General features: G+C 40.1%; 1 protein-coding gene across 1 annotated transcript in view; it reads left to right on the forward strand.

Annotated features, from left to right (window-relative positions):
- Nucleotides 1-454: 454 nt before the first annotated feature.
- Nucleotides 455-21,933, forward strand: part of SLC26A3 (solute carrier family 26 member 3) — a 34,905-nt gene continuing 13,426 nt past the window's right edge. Inside the window, exons 1-9 of the mRNA XM_066589312.1 lie at nucleotides 455-585; nucleotides 3,252-3,391; nucleotides 4,469-4,579; nucleotides 8,733-8,896; nucleotides 9,276-9,440; nucleotides 11,151-11,303; nucleotides 14,464-14,546; nucleotides 16,318-16,465; nucleotides 18,183-18,296. Of these exons, the coding sequence (XP_066445409.1) occupies nucleotides 455-585; nucleotides 3,252-3,391; nucleotides 4,469-4,579; nucleotides 8,733-8,896; nucleotides 9,276-9,440; nucleotides 11,151-11,303; nucleotides 14,464-14,546; nucleotides 16,318-16,465; nucleotides 18,183-18,296 (1,209 nt within the window). The remainder of the gene's footprint in view (nucleotides 586-3,251; nucleotides 3,392-4,468; nucleotides 4,580-8,732; nucleotides 8,897-9,275; nucleotides 9,441-11,150; nucleotides 11,304-14,463; nucleotides 14,547-16,317; nucleotides 16,466-18,182; nucleotides 18,297-21,933) is intronic.

Consider the following 21,933-nt stretch of genomic DNA (forward strand, 5'->3'; position numbering starts at 1 on the left):
ATGAAAGGGAAGTGCCGTGCTTGAGACCCCCATCGTTGAGCCACATTGAAGAGCTACTAGCAAGTTGTGGCTCTGATCCTAGCGGACTAAAGACATGGATGGCAAATCACTTGAATAGCTAGCATTTAATACTGCCGAGTAATTATATAGCCGTGGGCAACTTTCCTTGTTTGCCAGGAGTATGAGAAGCAGAACAGTACACTGGTGATCAGTAGCTTCTATATTCCTTATTCAAAACCTTTAAGTGACTTAGAAATATAAAGTGTTTCTTTAAAAAGTATTACAAAGTTCTTGAGTTGTTTAATACAACATTGCAAACAATCTACAATAATCTAAAAATTGTTATTCTAAGCATTAATAGATTTTGTTTCGTTACTGTTTAGGTAATTTCCTTGTATTTTTATGTTATCTATAATTTACAAATTACTTGGAAGATCAAGTTCAATAATTCACAATGTATGAGGCATTGGGAAACCAGTATGTAGTGTCCAGAACTATATACTCTGAAAATATCTTCAAGGCTGAGAATGAAAAAGTGCACAGACACCATAAAACCTTCCTGGATCATCTCCGTATATTTTTTGGGTAAGTCATATGTCCTTATTTTTTTACAATTGAATTGGAAGCCTAACTAATACATATATGTACAAGGTTGTATATAATTATTGAATTCAGGTAATTTTTAAATGAATTCATATACATATCTCAATGGAAAATTAAAGGCAGAATAAAAGAAATATATTTATTATGAAAATCCATGATTAGGAAGGATTTTTAGCATGGGTCCCTCATCATTGTTCTAATTCAAGTAGACTGTTACTTTGGCGTGGAATGGCTTTACAGCAGCTGTTTCCACAAAATGTACTCATACATCCTCCCAATTCTCACACATACATGCATGTTTAGTTTATTCTCAATACGGAGAAGGGAATAAACCAAGCTTCTGCCAGACACCTTAGAGAGTGGCTTATGTCCCATGAGAAGAAAGATTCAGGTATCTAACATGCCCAATCCTTTGTTCTTCTGACTTCCACCATCAAGGGAGAGGTGGGACATCCCCATATATATTACATGGTCAACTTGTCCTACCAAAATTGCGAGATTTAGTCAAAGAGCATACAGTTTACACACAATCACTGTATTTTGCCTTTATGTTTGTTAGGATCTAATTTAAGTAAGACAATGTTTAAGGTTTTTAGAAACAGACCCCAATAAAATTCCCTAGTAAGAAAACCTCCTTTGGTATATTATAAAGAAAAGAAGGGGCCAAATCTGAAAACATCTTGTTAACCTTATGTATTACAGTGGTTTTAATGGTTGGTGTACATACAATGTAGATACTTCTCATTGGACTTAAGAAGAATATAGCAAATATGCCAATGACGCTACTGTTCTCTTCTGTATGCAAAATCATTGCAACCAACTAGGGAGCTAATAATGGAAATAACATAATTTTTTCCAATGATCAAAGTTACAGGGAGGTAAGAGAGTGGGAAAAAGTAAAAAAGAAGTCAAATTAATTAAAATTAATACGATAAAACCACCATATTGCTATTTATTTTATATATTAACATGTATATTAAAAGTTTATTGACTGTATGCAAATAGTGAAAAGCAGTTAAAGGGAATTTGTAAGGCTGTATTTACACGGGTGAGAATTAGGTGCAAGTTCTGTGCGATTTTGAGATACACTAAACTTGTGTGTCATACTTTCATGCGAGTTTCACACAAGAATAGGACACATCACATAGAACACAGATGGGGGTCCGTGTGCTGTGAAATGCAAGTTGCGCCAGAGAATCTCGGGAACAACTTGTTCTTGGCCATGTAAATACGGCATAAATATCATGTCTATGAATAAGCAGCTTACCTAGACATCTGTGTACTTCCTAGAAATGGGCTGCTTAATTTCACTGTTCATTGCTCTTCTGCACTCATAATCTCTTTAAATCTTATCAGGGTTCTCATTACATGCTAATTATAATACATGTTATAAACATTTGTAACACTCTGTGTGACAGGTCAATAAATCAAAACAGTCAATATTTCTCAATTACTCAACCTAAAATATACTCAATGCAAACAAAGTCATTGATACATTGTTAAAGAGGAGTTCCTATCTTTGACTTTTATGGCATATCCACAGGATCTTCCATAAATGTTTGATAGATGCCGGTTTCCTGCTGGAATCCGTTCTTATCTCTGGAATGAGGGGGTACTCAACCTCATCCCACTTCACCCCGTCTCACTGGTTATTGCATATAGACTGGGAGAGTTAGCCAGGTTTACAGAAACAGCTGAGCATCCTATGTTATGTCTTTCTGTAACTTCCATATAAGTGAATGGAGTTTATGTAAACTGCATGGTACAGCAAGCTGCACTGTTTCTGTAATGTGTGACATGCAGACACAGCTTAGCTAACTGTGCTATGCTTTTTACATAACACCCATTCACTTCTATTACGAGCCATTCAGACGTACAGTAAGTGTCTACGGGCGGGTTGAATTCTGCATGCGGGAGCCCAGAACAGAATTTAACCCTGCCCGCGGCTGAGGACCCTGCTTACCTGTCTTCTTCTTTCTTAACTGCTAATATGCAAGGAAGCGCCGGTCAGCTTGCCGATGCACATGCGCAGTAGAGGGGTTTTTTTTTCAAACTCCTGCTTTCCAACGGAACCTGTGGCCTGTCCGCAATGTCAATTGCAGACGGGCTGCAGATTGGATGGCTTCCATAGAGCTCAATGGAAGCCATCCATGAGGGAACCACAGCAAAATGGAGCATGCTGCAATTTTTTTTATCCACGACCAGAAACTGCAATTGGTTTCCGCTCGTGGACATGAAGGATCGTTTTACAGTAGCATGCTATGGAGGCTTATTGCTGTGGAATCCGGAGCGGAACGCCTGCTCCGGATTCCGCAGCAAAAATCTACCCGTGAACATTGGGCTTAACATGGAGGTCTAAATACATGCATGCGCATAAGTCTTTGATGAATTCAAAAATTATATTTCACATGAGCCTCAAGCCAAGGTAACAGACAAATCATTATTCAGAATTTTGTCATGATAAAGCAATTTTTCAGGTTTGTAGAGGAAACAATTAATGACAGTTAGGATAATCAGTGACATTTCTAGCTACTGCAGTTCATGAAACCTTGATTATTACATGTGTCTAAATCACATGGACAGTAATAAGTTATGCATTCAGTAGTTGCTGTGCTATAAAATTAAGCATGATTATCATCCCTTTCTAGGTGCTCAAAAGAGAAGGCTAAAAAAATAGCATTTACTTTTTTCCCTATTATTTCATGGCTGCCTATGTACCAAGTCAGAGAATGGATTCTTAGCGATATCGTGTCTGGAGTCAGCACTGGCCTGGTAGCAGTCCTACAAGGTAAATTAACCATGTCTAATAGTACCACTAAATTAGGACCTTTCATATATATACAATCAATATTTTGCTCAGCAAGTAAATATTCTCCTTTGTAGTAAGTTTAAAAGAAATGAGAACAAATTGTCACTCACTCAGTTAATGACCATTTACACCATGAGCAGAAAAAAGGGTATCCTAGACCTACAAACCTGAAGGAGTTACACAATGAGTACGCACAACTCTATGTAGCATTTGAATAGCTGCTGCATGAACAAACACTGTAGATATTGCAGAGGTATTAGTGTAGTATGTCTCCACCCAAAGTATGGGTTGGTTGGGCTCAGCTACAGGTAACGCCCAGGTCATGCCCAAAAGCTCCTGATAGGCTTCCGCACACACACCTTCCCAGATTCCACGAGCTGACATGCCCACATGGAGCCCATGCAGCAGCCACAATCCCCTCCAGTGCTCTGCTCCCTGCTGTCCACCGGTGCAGCCACCATCCTCCCCTGTGCTCTACTCCATGCTGTCCGCCCATGCAGCTGCCATCCCCCCCAGTGCTCTGCTCCATGCTGTCCGCCTGTGCAGCTGACGTCCCCCCGCAAAGCTCTGCTCCGTGCTGTCCATGACAAGTCGCAGCTGCAAGGTGACCCTGGACCCTGGCCAGGCACTGCTGTACTGGAGAAAAGTGAGGCCTCGGTGTGGGAAGGATAGCAGCCGAGCGGGTAAGTTCTGCTGGCAGAAATTGCTCAAGAGGAAAGCGTCTCCCTGCACCGGCCGCAGCTTTAATTTTTGTTTTATTACATGTTTGTGTGCCTGGAGAAGGAGAAAAAGATGACAAACCCGGAATATACAAGAGGGGGAGATTAGTGTAGTATGTCTTCACTCAGGAGATTTGGTCAACTGTGGGTGTGACCTGGGCATTACCTATAGGTCAGCCCGCCCAACCCATACTTCCTGTGGAGACATACTACACTAATATCTATTGCAGACCCACATCTTCTGTCCCAGCATTCAGCAGTGCCAACACCAGTCCTGCCATTCTTCGTGCTCTTATGCCTATATTTTGTAGTAATTTAGAACTTGCTATCATTTCAGGTCTTGCATTTGCTCTGCTGGTGAATGTTACCCCAGATTATGGACTGTACGCAGCATTCTTTCCAGTAATTATCTACTTTTTTTTTGGTACATCCAAACACATATCAGTTGGTGAGTTATTTAAAATTCTATAGTTGTTAAGGAATTAACTTTCAGGTTAATCTACTGTTAAAATCTATGTAAAACCTTCACATGCATTTTTTTTATTATTTCAGTGGAAGAAACTTTGCAAATAGTCTTAATTTAAAATATAACTTTTTGTCTACTTGCTTTGGGTGTTTTCATATATGTAATATGTATGGTTTGGCATTACAAGGCGCATACAGCGATAGTTTTGGTTGGCGTCGGCTTTGGGTTATTCTTTTTTATGTATATATTTTTATTTTATTCTGTAATTTAGTTTTACTTATTTATGTAATTATTTTTTTACCATCTATGTTCCCCCTAACATTATATAAGAGCTATAGGGGAGATATTCATATGTTTTTTGTTTTTTTTTAATTTGACACTTTCCCACTGTAGTGGAGCATCCATAGGAGCCCCAGTTACAGGGGGAAACATCGACTGTAGTGACAATAGACACTGGCAGAACTGATCAGGGTCTGCTAGGACCCTGTAGCTCTGCTGTGCCTGGGGATCCCGGCGGTCACATGACATGCATGTAGCAGTACTGTGTGTGTGACATACATGTAGCAGAGCTGTGTGTGACGTGCATGTAGCAGAGCTGTGTGTGTGGCCTGTATGTAGCAGAGCTATCTATTATCTATCAAAGATCCTAGAGGCGCAATGACAGTGGCATCATCACAGGTCCTAAAACAGCAGCCGTGTGCTTACAACTCTAATCCCTTTTACTTTATTATATTAGTAAGTGGCATATTGTGCCACCAGAAACCCTAGTACTATAATTTTCTAATAATTACTATTTATTTATTAAAACAGACATGTCAGCATCTGACCTGGAAAGCTGCTCAATTTTTCATTTTATATGCTTTGGGAAAATTAAAAAAATGATTGTGAAGTTAGACATAGCTTTTATTAGCCTACATCTTTCAACTGTGTGTAGGGGGGAGAATTGGACACCAAGCTGTAAATCAATTGGAAGTACAATATTTTTAATTCTCCCTGCTGCATTAGGGCCCATTCAGAAAGCTGATTTTTACATCCGAGTGCTGTCTGTGTATTTCCCGGACAACACTTGGGCCCAGTATAGCTAATTAGACTATTCACATGAGATTTTTTTTCACGCGGACCAGTGGTCCACAAGGGAAAACTTGTAATATGTCCTATTTACAGACCAGAATTAGATTTGCAATGTCCATTACCCATGGGTATCAGTGTCCATGTGCTGTCTGATACAAGTAGCATCGAAGAGTCTTGGGCACAACTTGCACACGACTGTCAGAATACAACCTTACTGTGCACCACCAGTCATGCTGAGGAGCGAGAATACATAAGTAGCTCATCTCTGTACACAAAGAATAACAAACATAAGATAAAATTAGGCCTCTTTTCACACTTCATTTTTTCTGTATGTCCTAGGTTTCCATTGGGAGAATGTATGATGGGAACCTCAAATGTATGTGTTTAATCCCTAACACCACAGGGCATAACTGTACGTCCTTGCAGGGTGGTACTAAACTAACACGACGTACAGTTATGCCCTGAGGATAGCGCGAGATCAGAAGAGATCCCACGCTATCTGGCAGTGTGAACCAGCTGTTAGCCGGCCTCCCACTGCAACAGCGGGGGTGCATCAAGACAGCGACCCCCGCTGTTAACCCTTACCCAATCTATGTAGCTCGTGGCATGAAAAGGGTTCACAGAGGGAGCGAGCTCTCTTTATGACGTCATCGGACTCTCGCGATGTAATCACAGAGAGACCATCAGGTTACCATGGCAACAAGATGCCAGATACAGGCGTCCTGCATTGTCCATGCCTATAATCGCTATTACAAGCAATAAGGCATTGCAGGAAAGAAGTCCTGCAATACTTTACAATAGCAATCATAGGTGCTATGGTGCCACTCTCCCACAGGGATATAAAAAGTATTAAAAAAAAGATAAAAATAGTGTCAAAATAAAAAAAAAGTTAAAAGAAACCTTTTTTTGTGCTTTTTTCCCTATTTGTATAAAAAAGTTCAAAAAATTAAAATCCAACATATTTGGTATTGTCATATCCGTAACGACTTACACTACAAATTGAACACATTTTTTAACCTGCACTGCAAAAATCGTAGAAGAAAACCTAGCTTACTATTTTACCATTTTGCCTCACAAAAAAGCTATAAAAGTGGTCAAAAAAGCCGTGTGTACCCCAAAAACTACAGCTTGTTATGCAAAAAAAACAAGCCCTCGCAGAGCTACGTCCATGGAAAAATACAAAAAGTTATAGGACTTTGAATGCAGTGATTTAGAAAAACAAATAATTTCCAAAAAAAGAGTGCCGAAAAGTGGAAAAAACAAAATTCTTTTATATATATATATATATATAAATATATATATATAAATTTATTTTTTTTTAGGTATTTTTGTAATCGTACCGACATGCAGAAAAAATGTATTGTGTCATTTATGCTGATGATTAAAACTGTAAAAAAAATAAAACAATGGCAGAATTGACATGTTTTCTCTCCCTGCGACCATAAAAAAATTAATAAAGGTTTTGCAATATAGTCTGTGTAACCAAAAATGGCACCAATAAAAACTACAGCTCGCCACACAAAAAACAAGCCCTTATACAGACATGTCGACAGAAAAATAAAAAAGTTATGGCTTTTGAAAAGTGGAAATGAAAATCCCTCAAAAATCTTGTGTCCTTAACGCCAAAATAGGCCATGTCATTAAGGGGTTAATGGGTGCTCCTCAGTGGAATCCGTCCTATATAGGTTACCATTTTAAACAAACATGTACTGCATGGGAAGTGCCTTAATAAATGAATGCATTCCTAGATGTCTGCGTCCCTGAACATTAATTCTACACTAGTTATCAGCTGGTATAGATTTGCGCTACAGTTTACAACAGTTTCTAGAATAAATTATAGTATATCTGTCAGGCCGTGGATGGAGTCACTACCCAGTGTTAAGCCTCACCTACGTTTTAGAAAAGTGGTGAGAGCACCAAAGAAGGGGCAAAAAGCAAAAAATGCTTACGGAAATAACAACTTGTGCAAAAATTTGCAACTTTCTTAATACCAGAATTTTGACACATGGTCCTTGTTAATTCCCTGCAATGTCTTGTCTATTTCTTTAATTATGATCTTACCATACAGTATATACACATTTAGGCCTTAGTCACACGGGCGTTTTTTCGAGCGATTTGCGGATCGCATGATGGATGCGCATCCGCAAATCGCGTGACCGGTGCCCGAAAATCGCCCAAAAATCTGCTCCTAGCCGAGTTTCATTAGAAACGGGCCGGAGCTGTCCAGCGCATTGCATTCACTGGAGCCGGCTATACAGCCGACTCCATTGAAAGCAATGCGCTGCGGGCGAGTGTGGGATGAATTGTTGGGAAGGGCTTAAATATATAAGCCCTTCCCTGCAATTCATCCAGATATGTGTTAAAATAAAAAAAATATATATACTCACATTTCTGGATGAATTGCAGGGAAGGGCTTATATATTTAAGCCCTTCCCAACAATTCATCCCGCGCACGCCGGCAGCCCATTGCTTTCAATGGAGCCGGCTGTATTGCCGGCTCCATTGAATTCAATGGGCAAACATCGTTCTTCTCTGCCACAGCTGTTAAAGCTGTGGCAGAGAAGAATGATTTGCCTACTATATGTTCTCAATGGGGTCGGCGCTGCTGCCGCCAGCCCCATTGAGCGCATATAGAGAAGAGAACAGGAATCGCAGATCGCAGAAAGGTGCGATCTGCGATTTCTGTTCTATAATTTATCGGACGAGCGCATAAAAAGCGCTCATGTGTCCGATACCATTGCAAAGCAATGGTTTTAAAAAATCGCCGGACGCATGCGCTTGCGCAAATCGCGCAAAAAAAACGCCCGTCTGACTAAGGCCTTACTTGTATAGGTAATTGATTTAACTTAGAATATTGTATTTTTTTGCTGATCCTCTATGAATATCATCAACAGAGGTAAAAGAGAGTCATGAATAAAAAAAAGGTTGTCAGAACAAAAATATTTCCGTATCATATTGTATAGAAGAGATCTGCTGAAGCCAATCAAAAGAGTCAAGGAATGTGCTAATAAGTTATGATATTCAAGTAACGTATCACAGATCTTCTAAAACTGTTTTATTATAGGTCCCTTTCCTGTGCTGAGTTTAATGGTTGGCACAGCCGTGCTGCGATTGGTCCCAGATAATTCAATTGATAATCCAGCCTCCGGTAATTTAACTGATTCAGAAATAAATGAGAAAAGAATTATTGTAGCAGCTTCAGTGACGGTGCTAGCTGGGATCTTCCAGGTCAGTGCTACTAAAACATCTTAGTACTCTGCTACTCAGGGGCGTAACTAAAGGCTCAGGGGCCCTGATGCAAAAGGTGAGCTGGGGCCCCCCTCTATCTGTATCTGTACCCGTACCCATACCTAAACCATGCTGCACAGAGGCATAACTTGAAGCTTCTGGGCCCCAATGTAAAACCTGTAACAGGGCCCCCAACCCCAATGCTTTATTCATAGTACTGGGCTCCCTATATGGAGAAGAGAGGCCTTAAGGGCCCCCTAAGGCTCCTGGGCCCGGGTGCAACCGCATCCCCTGCACCCTCTATAGTTACGCCCCTGCTGCTACTCCACATGTATACTGAGTGCCAATAATGGCCAATGTGCTTTTTCCTGTTTTCCAGTTGGCTCTAGGATTGCTGCAAGTTGGATTCATAGTTATCTACTTGTCGGATGCATTGATTAGTGGTTTTACAACTGCTGCTGCTATTCATGTTTTAGTCTCACAGTTAAAATTTATATTTGGCTTACAAATTGGCTCACCTAGTGGACCTTTGTCCTCGTTTTATGTAAGTACACCTATGCATTTATGATATTTGAGAAAGATATTATCTTGACAACCTGCTGTTCTAAATACAGAAATAGAATTATGAATGTCCATAACTATTACTTAATAACTCTCTTACATGTTCATTTTCTTAATTTTTGTCTAAAAAAATCCCTTAGAGATATTTTATTACATTACACTTGAGCAGATTAACAAAAATTTACATTTTCTGAGGAGACCAATGTACTTGTGTTTATGATAAGATAGTAATTACCCCTACTCTAAATGAAAAGGGTTGTATTATGATGACACCCTTCTTCATTTGCTCTATTAGGGCTAATTGAAGTCATTGAGTTGGGTCCCATGCTAGGGCCACACGTCCGTGAGCCAAAAAGTAGAACCACTAAGGAATACCATCTGCTGCTTTGGTGGATCTGGCTCAATCATGCATGACCATATGCAGCTTCCCGCAGCAATATCACTTGGTCATTGAGAGTTACAGAAGCCTGACCTGCAACAATCATCTGATTTCCATCACAGCTTCTATTTAAAATAGAAAATTTGTTTTCATGAGCCAATCCCTTTAAGAAGAGAAAAAGACATATGTTATTAGAATATGTTGATTTGACTACGTATCATTCATACTCATGCAACATTTTATGAATACTTATTTCTTGTGTCAAATATAAAAAGGTATTTATTTTATCCATGCCTAAAGGGCTTTAGGAATAAATAATTGGGCACTTTAAAGGAGTTGTTCAAGCTTGAAAAAAATAATTAAAAATGGCTGCAAATGTGATAATAAAATAAGCAGTACTCAGCCATTGTCACCCTGGTAATCCAGTGCTACGGCTGCTGTGGTCTTCCCAGCCTTGTTTAGATGCTGCATTAGTCACGTGCTGTTCTCCTGACATGACTCCCATTAAGCGCCAACCGTACTTCTGTAAAATAAACCCATTCCCCACAGATTGGGCTAGCGTTGAGTCTTTCCCTATGTGTATTATTTGAATGAGGAAGTTGGAATCCATTCATAGGTTCCATTTGCTCTCTTCGTCACCATAACACAGTCGCCATGACACTTGATTAATTACTTACAGAGGTTGTATGAAAGTTAAAAATTAGTTTTGTATTTCACTATCATCCATAGTCTGTGTTTGGTATTTTGATGCTGCATTACTAGATACAGTCCATAGACAAGGGTGGAAGAGGTTCTGCAAAAGAAAAGCAGGTCCTTTTTTCTAACCTCAGAAAACCCCTTTAATATGTTAATTTAATGATCAGGATGGTTATTTACTACTTGTCTGCACCTAAGATCTCTCCATTACTATCTACAGTACACATTCAAATAGACGATGGAATCCTCCACAGCACCACCTATTGGAATCAAAGCTTACTCCATGAGTCAATGTGTGACTTCTTAATAGGCCTTGCAATATGACTAGGGCTGTAAATCAAGCCAGAATATCCATGTACGTACAGCTGTTTCAGAGTTATCACCCCTCATCAGTGTACAGAAGGATTTCAGATGGCTAAGTGAGAGTCCCTCCACCATTGCATAGCCTATATAAGACTTCCTACACCCTTTTTGTGCCTCTATTGTGGTGCTTTCTAACTTTACACCACCCCACCCTCCCTTAGGACTACAGTAAAACATACAAGGGCAAATATTTGTTGACATTTTCCAAATGAATACATAGATTTTGGTGTAGTTATTGTTGGCTTTGTTTTACAGGTTCTGAGAGATGTATTTACGAATATTACAAAAACAAATATTGCAGACCTTGTGGCATCAATAATTATAATGGTTGTAGTATTTGTTGTAAAGGAAATCAATGATCGATATAAATCCAAGATTCCTATACCAATCCCTATTGAAGTTATAATGGTAAATAACTTAAATAAAATTGCAATAAAGTGATTAGAAAATGCTTAAAATGCAAAATGTTTATAAACCTGTAGACATCATTTTATAATTTATATATAGAATTGAGCTATATAAAAATCAACTGCTTTGGTCAGGTAGCCGGCTTAAGGTTGACTCAGCCTTCCATCCTTCCGAGGTCGGTAAAATGAGTACCCAGCTTGCTGGGGGGGGGGGGGGGGGTAAAGATGACTGGGGAAGGCAATGGCAAACCACCCCACAGAAACAATCTGCCAAGAAAATGTCACGATGTGACGTCACCCTAAGAGTCGCTCACAACTCGGTGCTTGCACCAGGGGACTTTACCTTTTTTTTTATATAAAAATGCATTCACTGAAGATATAAATAATAATCGGTTGTCTCAAAAAGATTTTATGGTTCACAGAGACTTAAAACGTAACCTTTAATGGTACCTAATTAGAAAAAAAAACAACAAAAAAAGAGCAATTCAGTGTCAAAGCTGCACTGGTTGACTAATGATCTACCATGCTACCTGCGTTCAAGTTGCCATTGGTGTATTCTGAGCCATCTCATCAGAGCTGACACACAAAATTCTGACTATTTTCTAGTATTGACCTGCAGGACAAAATAAGACGTCTAGGGTCCTCTAGTGATTGTATGTGAGATAGTGAGAATTGCTGGGAGAGGAGAGGTCTGAGCCTAGTCATCCCCTGCAAGCATGTCAGTGGACTGTAAGACGGAGGCCAAAGGAGTGACTGAAGCAAGAGTATAGTCTGTGGAACCTCTTAATGAGGACGGCGTGAAAGAGAGAGTGAGATAGGTCCTGGTAGTGGAAGACCTTAGAGAGGTCCCTCAGAAAAAGAGAGAGACGGGGAGGCTAGTGAGTCTGAGAGGCTGCCACAAGGGAGCCAGCAGCTCTTTATTGTCCCTGAGCATCGTTTGAGCTATAACAAATTCAGAATGGTACTAGGGGTGATTGCCCCACAGCTTGATCAGAGGCCAGAGTAAGACGGACTTTGAGAGCACATGTGCTGTGATTGGAGTAAGAAAGGGATAGTGTCTGCAGGTTAACTAAATCAGTCATGACTGAACCAAAGATCAGATAAAGAAAATAGTGACTGGCAGCATTCAGCAATGTAGAAAAATACAAAATTTATTCCCCCATTACAAAAATTTCAGCAACGTTTCGGTCGCAGTGGACCTTCCTCAAGCCACTGACTTGGCTTGAGGAAGGTCCACTGCGACCGAAACGTTGCTGAAATTTTTGTAATGGGGGAATAAATTTTGTATTTTTCTACATTGCTGAATGCTGCCAGTCACTATTTTCTTTATCTGGATTGCACCCCCGGAGCCTTTCTGGTTTAGGCTTCCTGACTGGCGTTTGCATATCGTCTTGCCTGGCTCTATATGAGGATATATGCTGTGCTGCTGAGAACCTCCTTTTTCTATTCAGTGAACCAAAGATCAGAGTCTGTAGTTATCTGTAGTGTAAATAGTAAAATTATAGTCAACTTGAACTGTATGCTGTTGTTCCAAGCTAAAGGTGAAATGGTACTCCTAAGGTAGCAATAGCACTAATATGGACTCTGTGAATTGTGGATTTGAACTGTGCTAGAAGGGTCCACACTATAGATAAATGCAGATGTTGTGGCATTCATGCTATATTATATGCATGTAACTGTCACTGGTTAAGATGATTCTGTACAAGGTAATGATTTAGCAGTCACAGAGACCCAAAGGCAGTTACAACGTTGAGAAAAACACATAATCAGTACAAGCTGTAGTAGGGAGTAGCCTCCCTTAGGCCTCATGTCCACGGGCAAAATAATAATTAAAATCCGCAGCGGATCCGCATCCCATAGGGATGCATCGACCACCCGCCGGTAGATAAATACCCGCGGATGGTAAATAAAAGTGATTTTAAAAAAATATGGAGCATGAAAAAAAATGGACATGCTCCATTTTCATGCGGGTCTCCCACGGGGACGGTTCCCACAGGCTTCTATTGAAGCCTATGGAAGCCGTCCGGATCTGCTGGAGACCTAAAATCAGAATATACTCACCTGCTCCGGATCTTCCCTTCTTCGCGGCTTGATCTTCTCTCCGTCGCGGCCGGATCTTTTTTCTTTGGCCCGGCGCATGCGCGCGGCACGCAACTGGCGTGCCGTGCACATCTGCCGGGCCAGAGAAAGAAGATTTGGCCGCGACGGAGAGAAGATCAAGCCGCGAAGAAGGGAAGATCCGGAGCGTGCGGAGAGGTGAGTAATTGCTATTTTCAGCCCTCATGTCCGCGGGGCAGGAGGGACCCGCTACGAATTCTCCATGGAGAATCCGTAGCGGGCCTCATTTTCCCTGTGGACATGAGGCCTTTAGGCTTCTACCCACAGACGTTTTTTTTTTAACGCTGCGATATCACTGCTTTTTTTTATGCAAATGTTAATGGGACTTTCTAATGTTAAAGTCGCATTGCACAAAAATCGTAAGTTTGTGCTTTAGCGTAAAAAAAAACGCTAGTGGGTAGGAGCACTTAGTCACATAGCAGTGCAGACTTTGAAGTGGATTTTGGTTTCGAAAAAATCCACAACAAATAGGGAACCAAAATCTACATCAAAATTAGCACCAAATGGTGCAGATTTTGACTCGGCTTTTGATGCAGATTTGTTGCGGATTGTTGTGCTGCAGAAAATAACAAGTAAATCAGCTATGTGTGAACACACCCTAACTGAAGCTCACTGTTAGACCTATTGTATTTAACATACATGCAGTACATGAATGTGTAAAAATAGAGGATAAATAAGTAAAAGAAAATATTCCCACTTAAAATGTAACTATTATGGAGCCAGGTGGATATAATTGCAATATTTCTGTGTACTTACTAATTCTCTGTTCACATCTGAGTTCAGGATTTTCATTTGTCTGCTCCACCTTGGAAGCAGGAAAACTGAATCCCTGCAGTAAAGGGATCTGTTCTATGCGCTGGGTGGATTCCATTGACTATAATGATGTCCGCCTGGTCCGCTGGCATTTTACCACATGACATAGCGCATCATGCTGTCAAACAAGATTGTTGGATGATCTCTGCTATAGGCCCTGAACGGTGCCCTTGGCACAAATGTGAACAGAGCCTTACATGTGTTCATTCATTTATTTCTTTGCTTTGCAGACAGTGATTGCAACTGGTGTATCATATGCGTTCGATTTCCAGAACACATATAAAGTTTCAATTGTTGGAAAATTACAGGAAGGGTACGAACATTTGGATGCTTATTTGTATAAAAGTGAAACTTATAATTGTGAGCTGTCTTTTTTTTCTAAAGCCTTTTTCTTAAATAAATTCTGAGGTTTATTGGTCCACTTTATAGGTAGCCTGCAGTGTAATATCCACTGATTACAACTATTATAGTGCCTCTAGATTTTGTCTTTAATTTATCCCAAACCCTGAATGCCATGTAAGAGTGGATTCAGATGACCGTATATTGGCTTGGTTTTCACGCTGAGCCGATATACGGTGTCCTCATCTGTGGGGGGGGGGAGGATGGAAGAGCCAGGAGCAGGAATTTAGCTCTCGCCCCCTCCCTGCCTCCTCGCCACCCCTCTCTGCCCCTCTGCACTATTTGCAATGAAAGGAGGCGGGATGGGGAGGGGCTAAGTTACACGAGTTAGCCCCGCCCCCATCCCGCCTCTCCTCTTTGCAAATAGTGCAGAGGGGCGGAGAGGAGGCAGAGAGGGTACGGGAGCTCAGTTCCTGCTCCTGGCTCTTCCAGCCTCCTCCCCCTGCAGAGAGAGACGAGGTATATCGGCTCGGCGTGAAAACCCAGCCGATATACGTTTGTCTGAATCCAGCCTAAGCCTGTATTCTTGTGGAGGCATCTCACCACCACTCAGCTGCTCTGATTTTATGATTGTTAAAAAATAATCATTACTTCTATGATACTAAAACTGATTTTGATCAGTGACACTCTACTCAATTGGTCACAACACCTATTATGCATGCTTCAATTTTTTTTTCTGTTATTGGTGATAAATCTTACAATCATTGGGGGAAATTTACTAAGCTCAGCACGTCCTGCACTGGCCTAATACAATTTTCCTGGGCGCACAGTGCACTGAATACATGAAGAGGAGCATGCCTCTTCCAGTATAGAGCGCATACACGGCCACTCTATGCGCCTAGATAGAAATGGCTAACCTAGCATACATTTCTGGTATAATTTACATCAGTTTCTGACATAAATTATACATAAATTTGTTGGTCCGGACGGCCACTTCCCTTCCCAACAAGTCCAACCTAGTTTTCAGGAAAGTGCTGGGACTGGCACCCAAAGGGCAAAAGTTGCAAATACGATCTTACAAAGATTTGCAACTTTTGTACTGGTGTAAAACTTTTCATAAATGTGCTTAATGGTGTTTAAAATGATCTTAAATTACATATGGGCATTCCAAAGAAAAGATATTTCCAATATGAACAGTTTGCTGTGGGAAGAATAATCTATGCCACGGGAAAGATATTTTCATGATGAGTTTTCATGATGTAAAAACTTTACAATGATCTTCATATAGGAGTAAAGTCTTGACATTTATGGCAGTTTTATATGTGAGAGTCAACAGTATAGTTCTGGGACTTGTGTAGGAGGGTATAAGAAAATAAGGCCTATACTGGGGATTTTTTGTTTCCTTTAGCTAATGTGTGAATATCATCTGTAAGTAATGCTGCATCTCTGAGGTGACTGCATGAGTCACTGTTGGAAAATTTGTGTTCTTTATGACATAGCAATTATTTGAAGTGTTGTATGCCGTGAGAGTTACCTTTCTGCACTATTTAGAATTTCATCATTATTTTTGTGTTCTGGTATTTGGGTTATCACTTATCTCTGTATGTACTATATGTTCAGTCACCAAATTCGATTCATACAATAATATTAGTCTTTTGTCCAAAGTAAAACATAAAAGTTAAAAAAGTTATTAGAATTCTAAGTTCTAACTTATTTGGCTTTGTCATACATCTCTTTGTATACAGCTTTCAGCCTCCACAGGCACCAAGTCTTTCAGTATTCCAGGAATGTGTAGCTGATGGCTTTTCCATTGGAATTGTTGGATTTGCTGTAGCTTATTCTGTGGCCAAAGTGTATTCCGTAAAGCATGACTATGTGATAAATGGTAATCAGGTATGTTACATAATTCTTCTAATTAGCCATTTTAGATAGGAGCTTTTTAATATGAATACAAATTTAAACATCTTAGGTGGAATGTATCTAGCAGGACCATGTGCACAAAGCTTGTAGAAAGGGGCAAGAAGTTTTTGTAGCTTAGTACTACAGAGCCATTGGCACTATGTGTGTGCTCTTTGGAGCTATGTTCCAGAGATATTCTTACCTAAAAACTATTCTTTTAGCAGAAAATGGTTGCATAATGCAGAATCCTATTGAACTTAGAATAATTTTCCCCAAATCTCTGTATGCAACAATAATTAATCAGAGGGATATAGAGGTACAATAGGGTCTTATAGAAGTCAATGGACACCCTACTAAGGCTCCTTACAGCGTAAGGGTTGTTAACAGCCAATGTAAAGTATGGTTGTTTTCATATAGTTTTTTTTTCAGTCTTTTATATCACCTATTACAATGCAAGACATAGCAGTAATTGCAGGATCTTTTTGTGAAATGAATTTGAAATGCAAAAGATTACATTAAAGGGTTTTTTTAGAACTGGAAAAAAATTACAGATAGATAGTGGTGTAAAATAAAGAAATAAGCCATCCTTATTTCCTTAAGTGATTTTCAGGGAAGGGCTTATTCCCCAAAAATCACTGCGGGGATTGCCTGCATCCCATTGCTTTCAATGGGACCGGCTGCAGCGTCTGAAAGCAATGGGAAAACATGCAATCCTCTGCCACAGCTGTGACAGCTGTAGCAGGGGATTCTTTCGTCCTCGCAGGGAGTCCCATCATCACTGAACACTGCGACAGTGCTGTCACAGCGTTCAGTGATGAGGGAAGTTTCTGCAGGGAATCTTTATGCGCGGCACAGACTTTCCGGCGCACGCATGTCCTATCTTTTGCAGGTGCAAAGATTTTGCGCCTGTAAAAGATGGACATGTGAACACATCATAGGTAATCAATGGTTCTATTAGACGCGCCTTTTTTGTGCACATAGGTGCGCGCAAAAAAAACACTGTCTGACTTCACCCAAATTATGTTTTCAAAGTAAAGATATGTCTTTTTTCTACATTTGAAACCTTACATCAGGCTCAATAAATTAGTTTTCATTCTCTAACCTTAAGGTGGCCAAAATTATCGTTGATTAGCCCAATGATTTATTATGTTCATGGTACTTCTACAAATGTTCCTCCATCCAGAGCAAGTACTAGACGTGTCTCAATTTCTATTGCTCGTTGTTACCAAATGTAATATAATTAAACTTTTAAACCTTCATTGGTGGAGGACTTGGTGCCCACAAGTCACTAAGAAGAAGAGCCAGAAGTGCTCAATTGAGTGGTTTTCCTTTTTGGCTGTGATCAGCAAGCAGTTTACTTAGTGGTAGACTATCTATTTAGCCTGTACATCGTTCTGAGGAGAGCCAAAAACAGCAGATTGGACACAGCCTTTAAATGAGTGCTTTTGCTCCTTCTTTTTAGAGATGGGTAGAGGTCTCAGCATCCCAACCCTCACCAATTAAAACTTCTGACTTATCACTATGAGATCTCAAAAATGTTTTGAAAGTTGAGTTATACTGAGATATTGGATGACGAAATATGTGTAGAAAGATCTATAGTAGGGGGAATTTTCCACATACAAATTATCCTTGTGTTTGCAGCTCATACCAGGAACATATCCTTCTTTTTATGGTCATGTTTAGTAATGTGGCTTGTTTCATACATTTTCAGGAGCTGGTAGCCTTTGGACTAAGCAACATATTTGGTGGTTGTTTTAAAGGCTTTGCTGCAAGTACCTCATTGTCACGATCTGCTGTTCAAGAAAGCACAGGGGGAAAAACACAGGTGAATAATCTATAAATGAACTATATTCTCTTAAAGCCACTGTAGCTATAAGGTGCCCGAGGTTGTTACCCTTTATTCTCCAGCCCTCCCCTCATCTCATTCGCTCTCTTATACATTCTTCTCCACAACTATCCTTAAACTTTTCTCTTCAAAATTCGATTGAGTTGTTGGAGAGAAGGGTTTGAGAGTCTTCTAGCTGAGACATAGCATATGTTTAAGTTTCAGCTGTGTTTATATGTCTGTATTTATGTGTGGGTATGTGTATATCATAAAATACATAATCGCAGCATGCGCTATTCTTGTACAAATTCCGCATGGATGGTTTCCATTAAAGTCCATGGAAGCTGTCTGAACTGCGGCCCTTCTGTAATTGACATTGCAGAAAGGTCGCAGATTCTGCGTCATCGCCTAGCGACAATGCGAGGAAAAAAAAGATTTAAAAAAAAAATTTATACTGCGCACTTCTGACGGTGACCCGTCTCAACCATCCGCATACAGATTTAATCAGTTCTGTGCGGATACCGCGAGTGGTCAGGGCCAGGTTCCGCTGTGGGCTCCTCTAAGCGGAATCCGACCTGTTCATGTGAGACTGGCCTTGCCCATTTTACTTGAGAGAGAGAGAGACTGCTGATGCAAGGCCATCGCTACACTAAGAATGGGCTACAAAGTCTCTCATTCCCAAGTTCAGTCGGTGTCCCATTTGCCAGACTAAAACTAGTCACAAGTTTATTAATTGGAAATCCTCTGAAATGAAACTGAATCACACTTAGAAATTAATATGTTATTTCTCTAATGTACAATTCAGTTTGAACCATAGGACATGTAGCTGTTGTAATATATGTTTTTGGAGCCCACTCATTCCAACTGTTCAGTTTATATGGAATAATTATGTACATATGAAAATGATAATTGAGTTTTATACTGATTGGCAATTAAACACAATATATTGCGATCCATGTTAACGAGTAATAACAGGAATAAAGTTTGCTCAAGTTATATTTGCATTTTTTAGACCTTGATAATATGGCCACTGACAATGACATTGGACAGTGCTGCTTTTCAGTGATGGGGTCCTAAATTATTTTTTGGAGTTAATAAATTGAAAATGTTTTAATGTGGCTATAACTATAAACCATCTTCACATGTTGACTTATTCTTCCCAAAAGTCTCCAAAATCAAGAATATTAGTTCTGATCAGTTAGATATGGTAAAATAGAACCCATATGTTTAAATAAAGGCATTTTCTCAATTAAGGAGTGAAAGACAAAAAATGTATTGAATTATGGCTGCTGGGATCTCCAATAATCCTGTAAGTAGGCCAATTTTGTGTCAGCAGACCGAAAAGAGCAGCTAGGGTGCTTTCAAACACACAAGAAGATTTCGCAACATGCTGTGGAAATTTTCACTGTCTAAATCCATGTGCTTCACATATCCACCAAATGCGCGTGAATGGCTGAGCGCTCTGAACAATCAGAGGCAGTGCTCAGCTGTCATTCAATGAATAGCTGAGCGCTGCCTTTGATTAGACACAGCGCTCAGCCAATGAGAGGCAGTGCTTTCTGGAGGTGGGGATTTTCCAATCCCCGGCCACCAGAATACAGATGAAGACTGACGGGAAGAAGAGCAGGACATCGCTTCTAGGTGAGTATTTTATTTTTTCCACAGCTAGGGATGATTTTCAGGGTAGTGCTTATATTTCAAGCCCTTCCCCAAACATCATCATAGCAGGGGTAGCCTTCATCCCATTTCTTTCAATGGGGTGGCAGCAGCGCCAGCCCCATTGAAAGCAATGGGATAGCAGTGACAGCTGTGAAAGGGGATTCTTTCATCCCCGCAGCAAACCCATCATCACTGAACACAGTGACAGTGCTGTCACAGTGTTCAGTGATGAGGGGATTAACAGAACCCTCTGGGAGTTCCCTCATTGCCCATCACGTCTGTCTTTATGCGCAGCATGCACCTTACCGGCATGCATTTAAGGCACGCATGTCCTATCTTTTGCAGGTGTAAAGATTTTGCGCCTCTAAAAAACGGACATGTGAGCACCTCATATGGAACCAATAGTTCTAATAGACATAGGCGCTCAAAAAAAAATTGCTCGTCTCAACTCGGCCTTATAGAAGGTGCTAAGTGAGAGCCATTCCCATTCAGTTTAATGAAGGTGCTCCACTGTTTTCCAGGATGGAAGGCAATTCTTCGGATAGGTGGGAGGATTCTCAGTGGGTAGAAACCTATTGATCAGTATTTTGTTACATATCATAAAATACTTTAGTGGGAAAACATTTTTTTTAACCATAAACATCTCTGAGTTCTGATTATAATCATCAAAATCATTATCAATTCTCCATTTCAGACATATATTAAATATATATATTGTTGAATTATAGGGTAAAGTATAGAAAAAGAAGGAGCAATTGAAGTTGCACCTAAATGAATGAAACAGTAGTATAATGGCCAGTTTCAGTATAAAGAGTGAATAATGAGCACTTCTATTATTTTTCAATTAAATTCTAATTTTGCAACATAAAGGTATGTGTTTCAGGCTGGATTCACACAACTGTATTCCAAGTTGCGCCATAGAATACATGGACAGCACATGGCCTGAATATACAGATGTGTGAACTGGTCCTTAATGTCAGTATGGAGTAAATTCATTATTAGTTTGGATAAGCTTCTGATACGATTAACTAGCAGTGAGATTTCAGGTTTTAATGAATTATATGTACTGCTATGTCCTCAGATGCAGTTGTGCACATTGCCCTGGATATAATACAGAAAGCAACACAGTGACATGAAGTCCATTTATTTCCTGAGCCTGCATGAGTTGGCTCCTGTTGCCACTTAGCTTGCTAGATACACATGCCATGCACATGTCGTGGAACCTCCTATGATATTTCATTGCCTCAGGTGTTGGACTTTTCAAACATAAATTGAATGAACAGAATAAAGTAATCTACAGTGGTGCCTTGGGTTAAGAGTTTAATTCATTCCGTGACGGAGCTCTTAACCTAAAACACTTGTAAGTCAAATCAATTTTCCACATTGAAATAAATTGAAACACCATTAATGTGTTAAAGACCTCCCTAAAGCCCTAACTACACTACATGTAAAAAAGCAAACATCAATACTCCCCTTCTGCCGGCGTTCTGGTCCTCGCCATGGCCTGTGGCGCTGCTGTAGGCTGCCGCGTCCTCCTATGTCGTCCTTTGCTCTTAAATCAAAAATTCAGGAGAGAGCCTTCTCGCCAGCTGAGGCGCTCGCAAGCCAAGGCACCACTGTATATGGAAAGAAAACCATAGATTTGTGTAGGTTGACACTTTGTAAGTATGGGCCTGAGTTGCACACATATTGTATGTTCTATTGAAAGTGAAGCAAAATGGAAGATTTACTCATTCACCTCAATATAATTTTATTGTATCATCTTTGAGGATTTACATGCTACAATTTTGCAATGTCATGATCCTGCTATTAGAAGGCTTGCAAATGATTGTGCAAAGTGTAAATACATGCAGCTATTTTTTTCATGGAAAACAAATTCGGGCTTACTAACACGGGCCTATGTCACCTGCATATTGTGTGCAGATTAGGGATGAGCGAACGTGTCCGTTACGGACACATCCGCACCCGGACACCGGCT

The sequence above is a fragment of the Eleutherodactylus coqui genome, chromosome 2 (assembly GCF_035609145.1).
Source record: "Eleutherodactylus coqui strain aEleCoq1 chromosome 2, aEleCoq1.hap1, whole genome shotgun sequence".
NCBI lineage: Eukaryota > Metazoa > Chordata > Amphibia > Anura > Eleutherodactylidae > Eleutherodactylus > Eleutherodactylus coqui.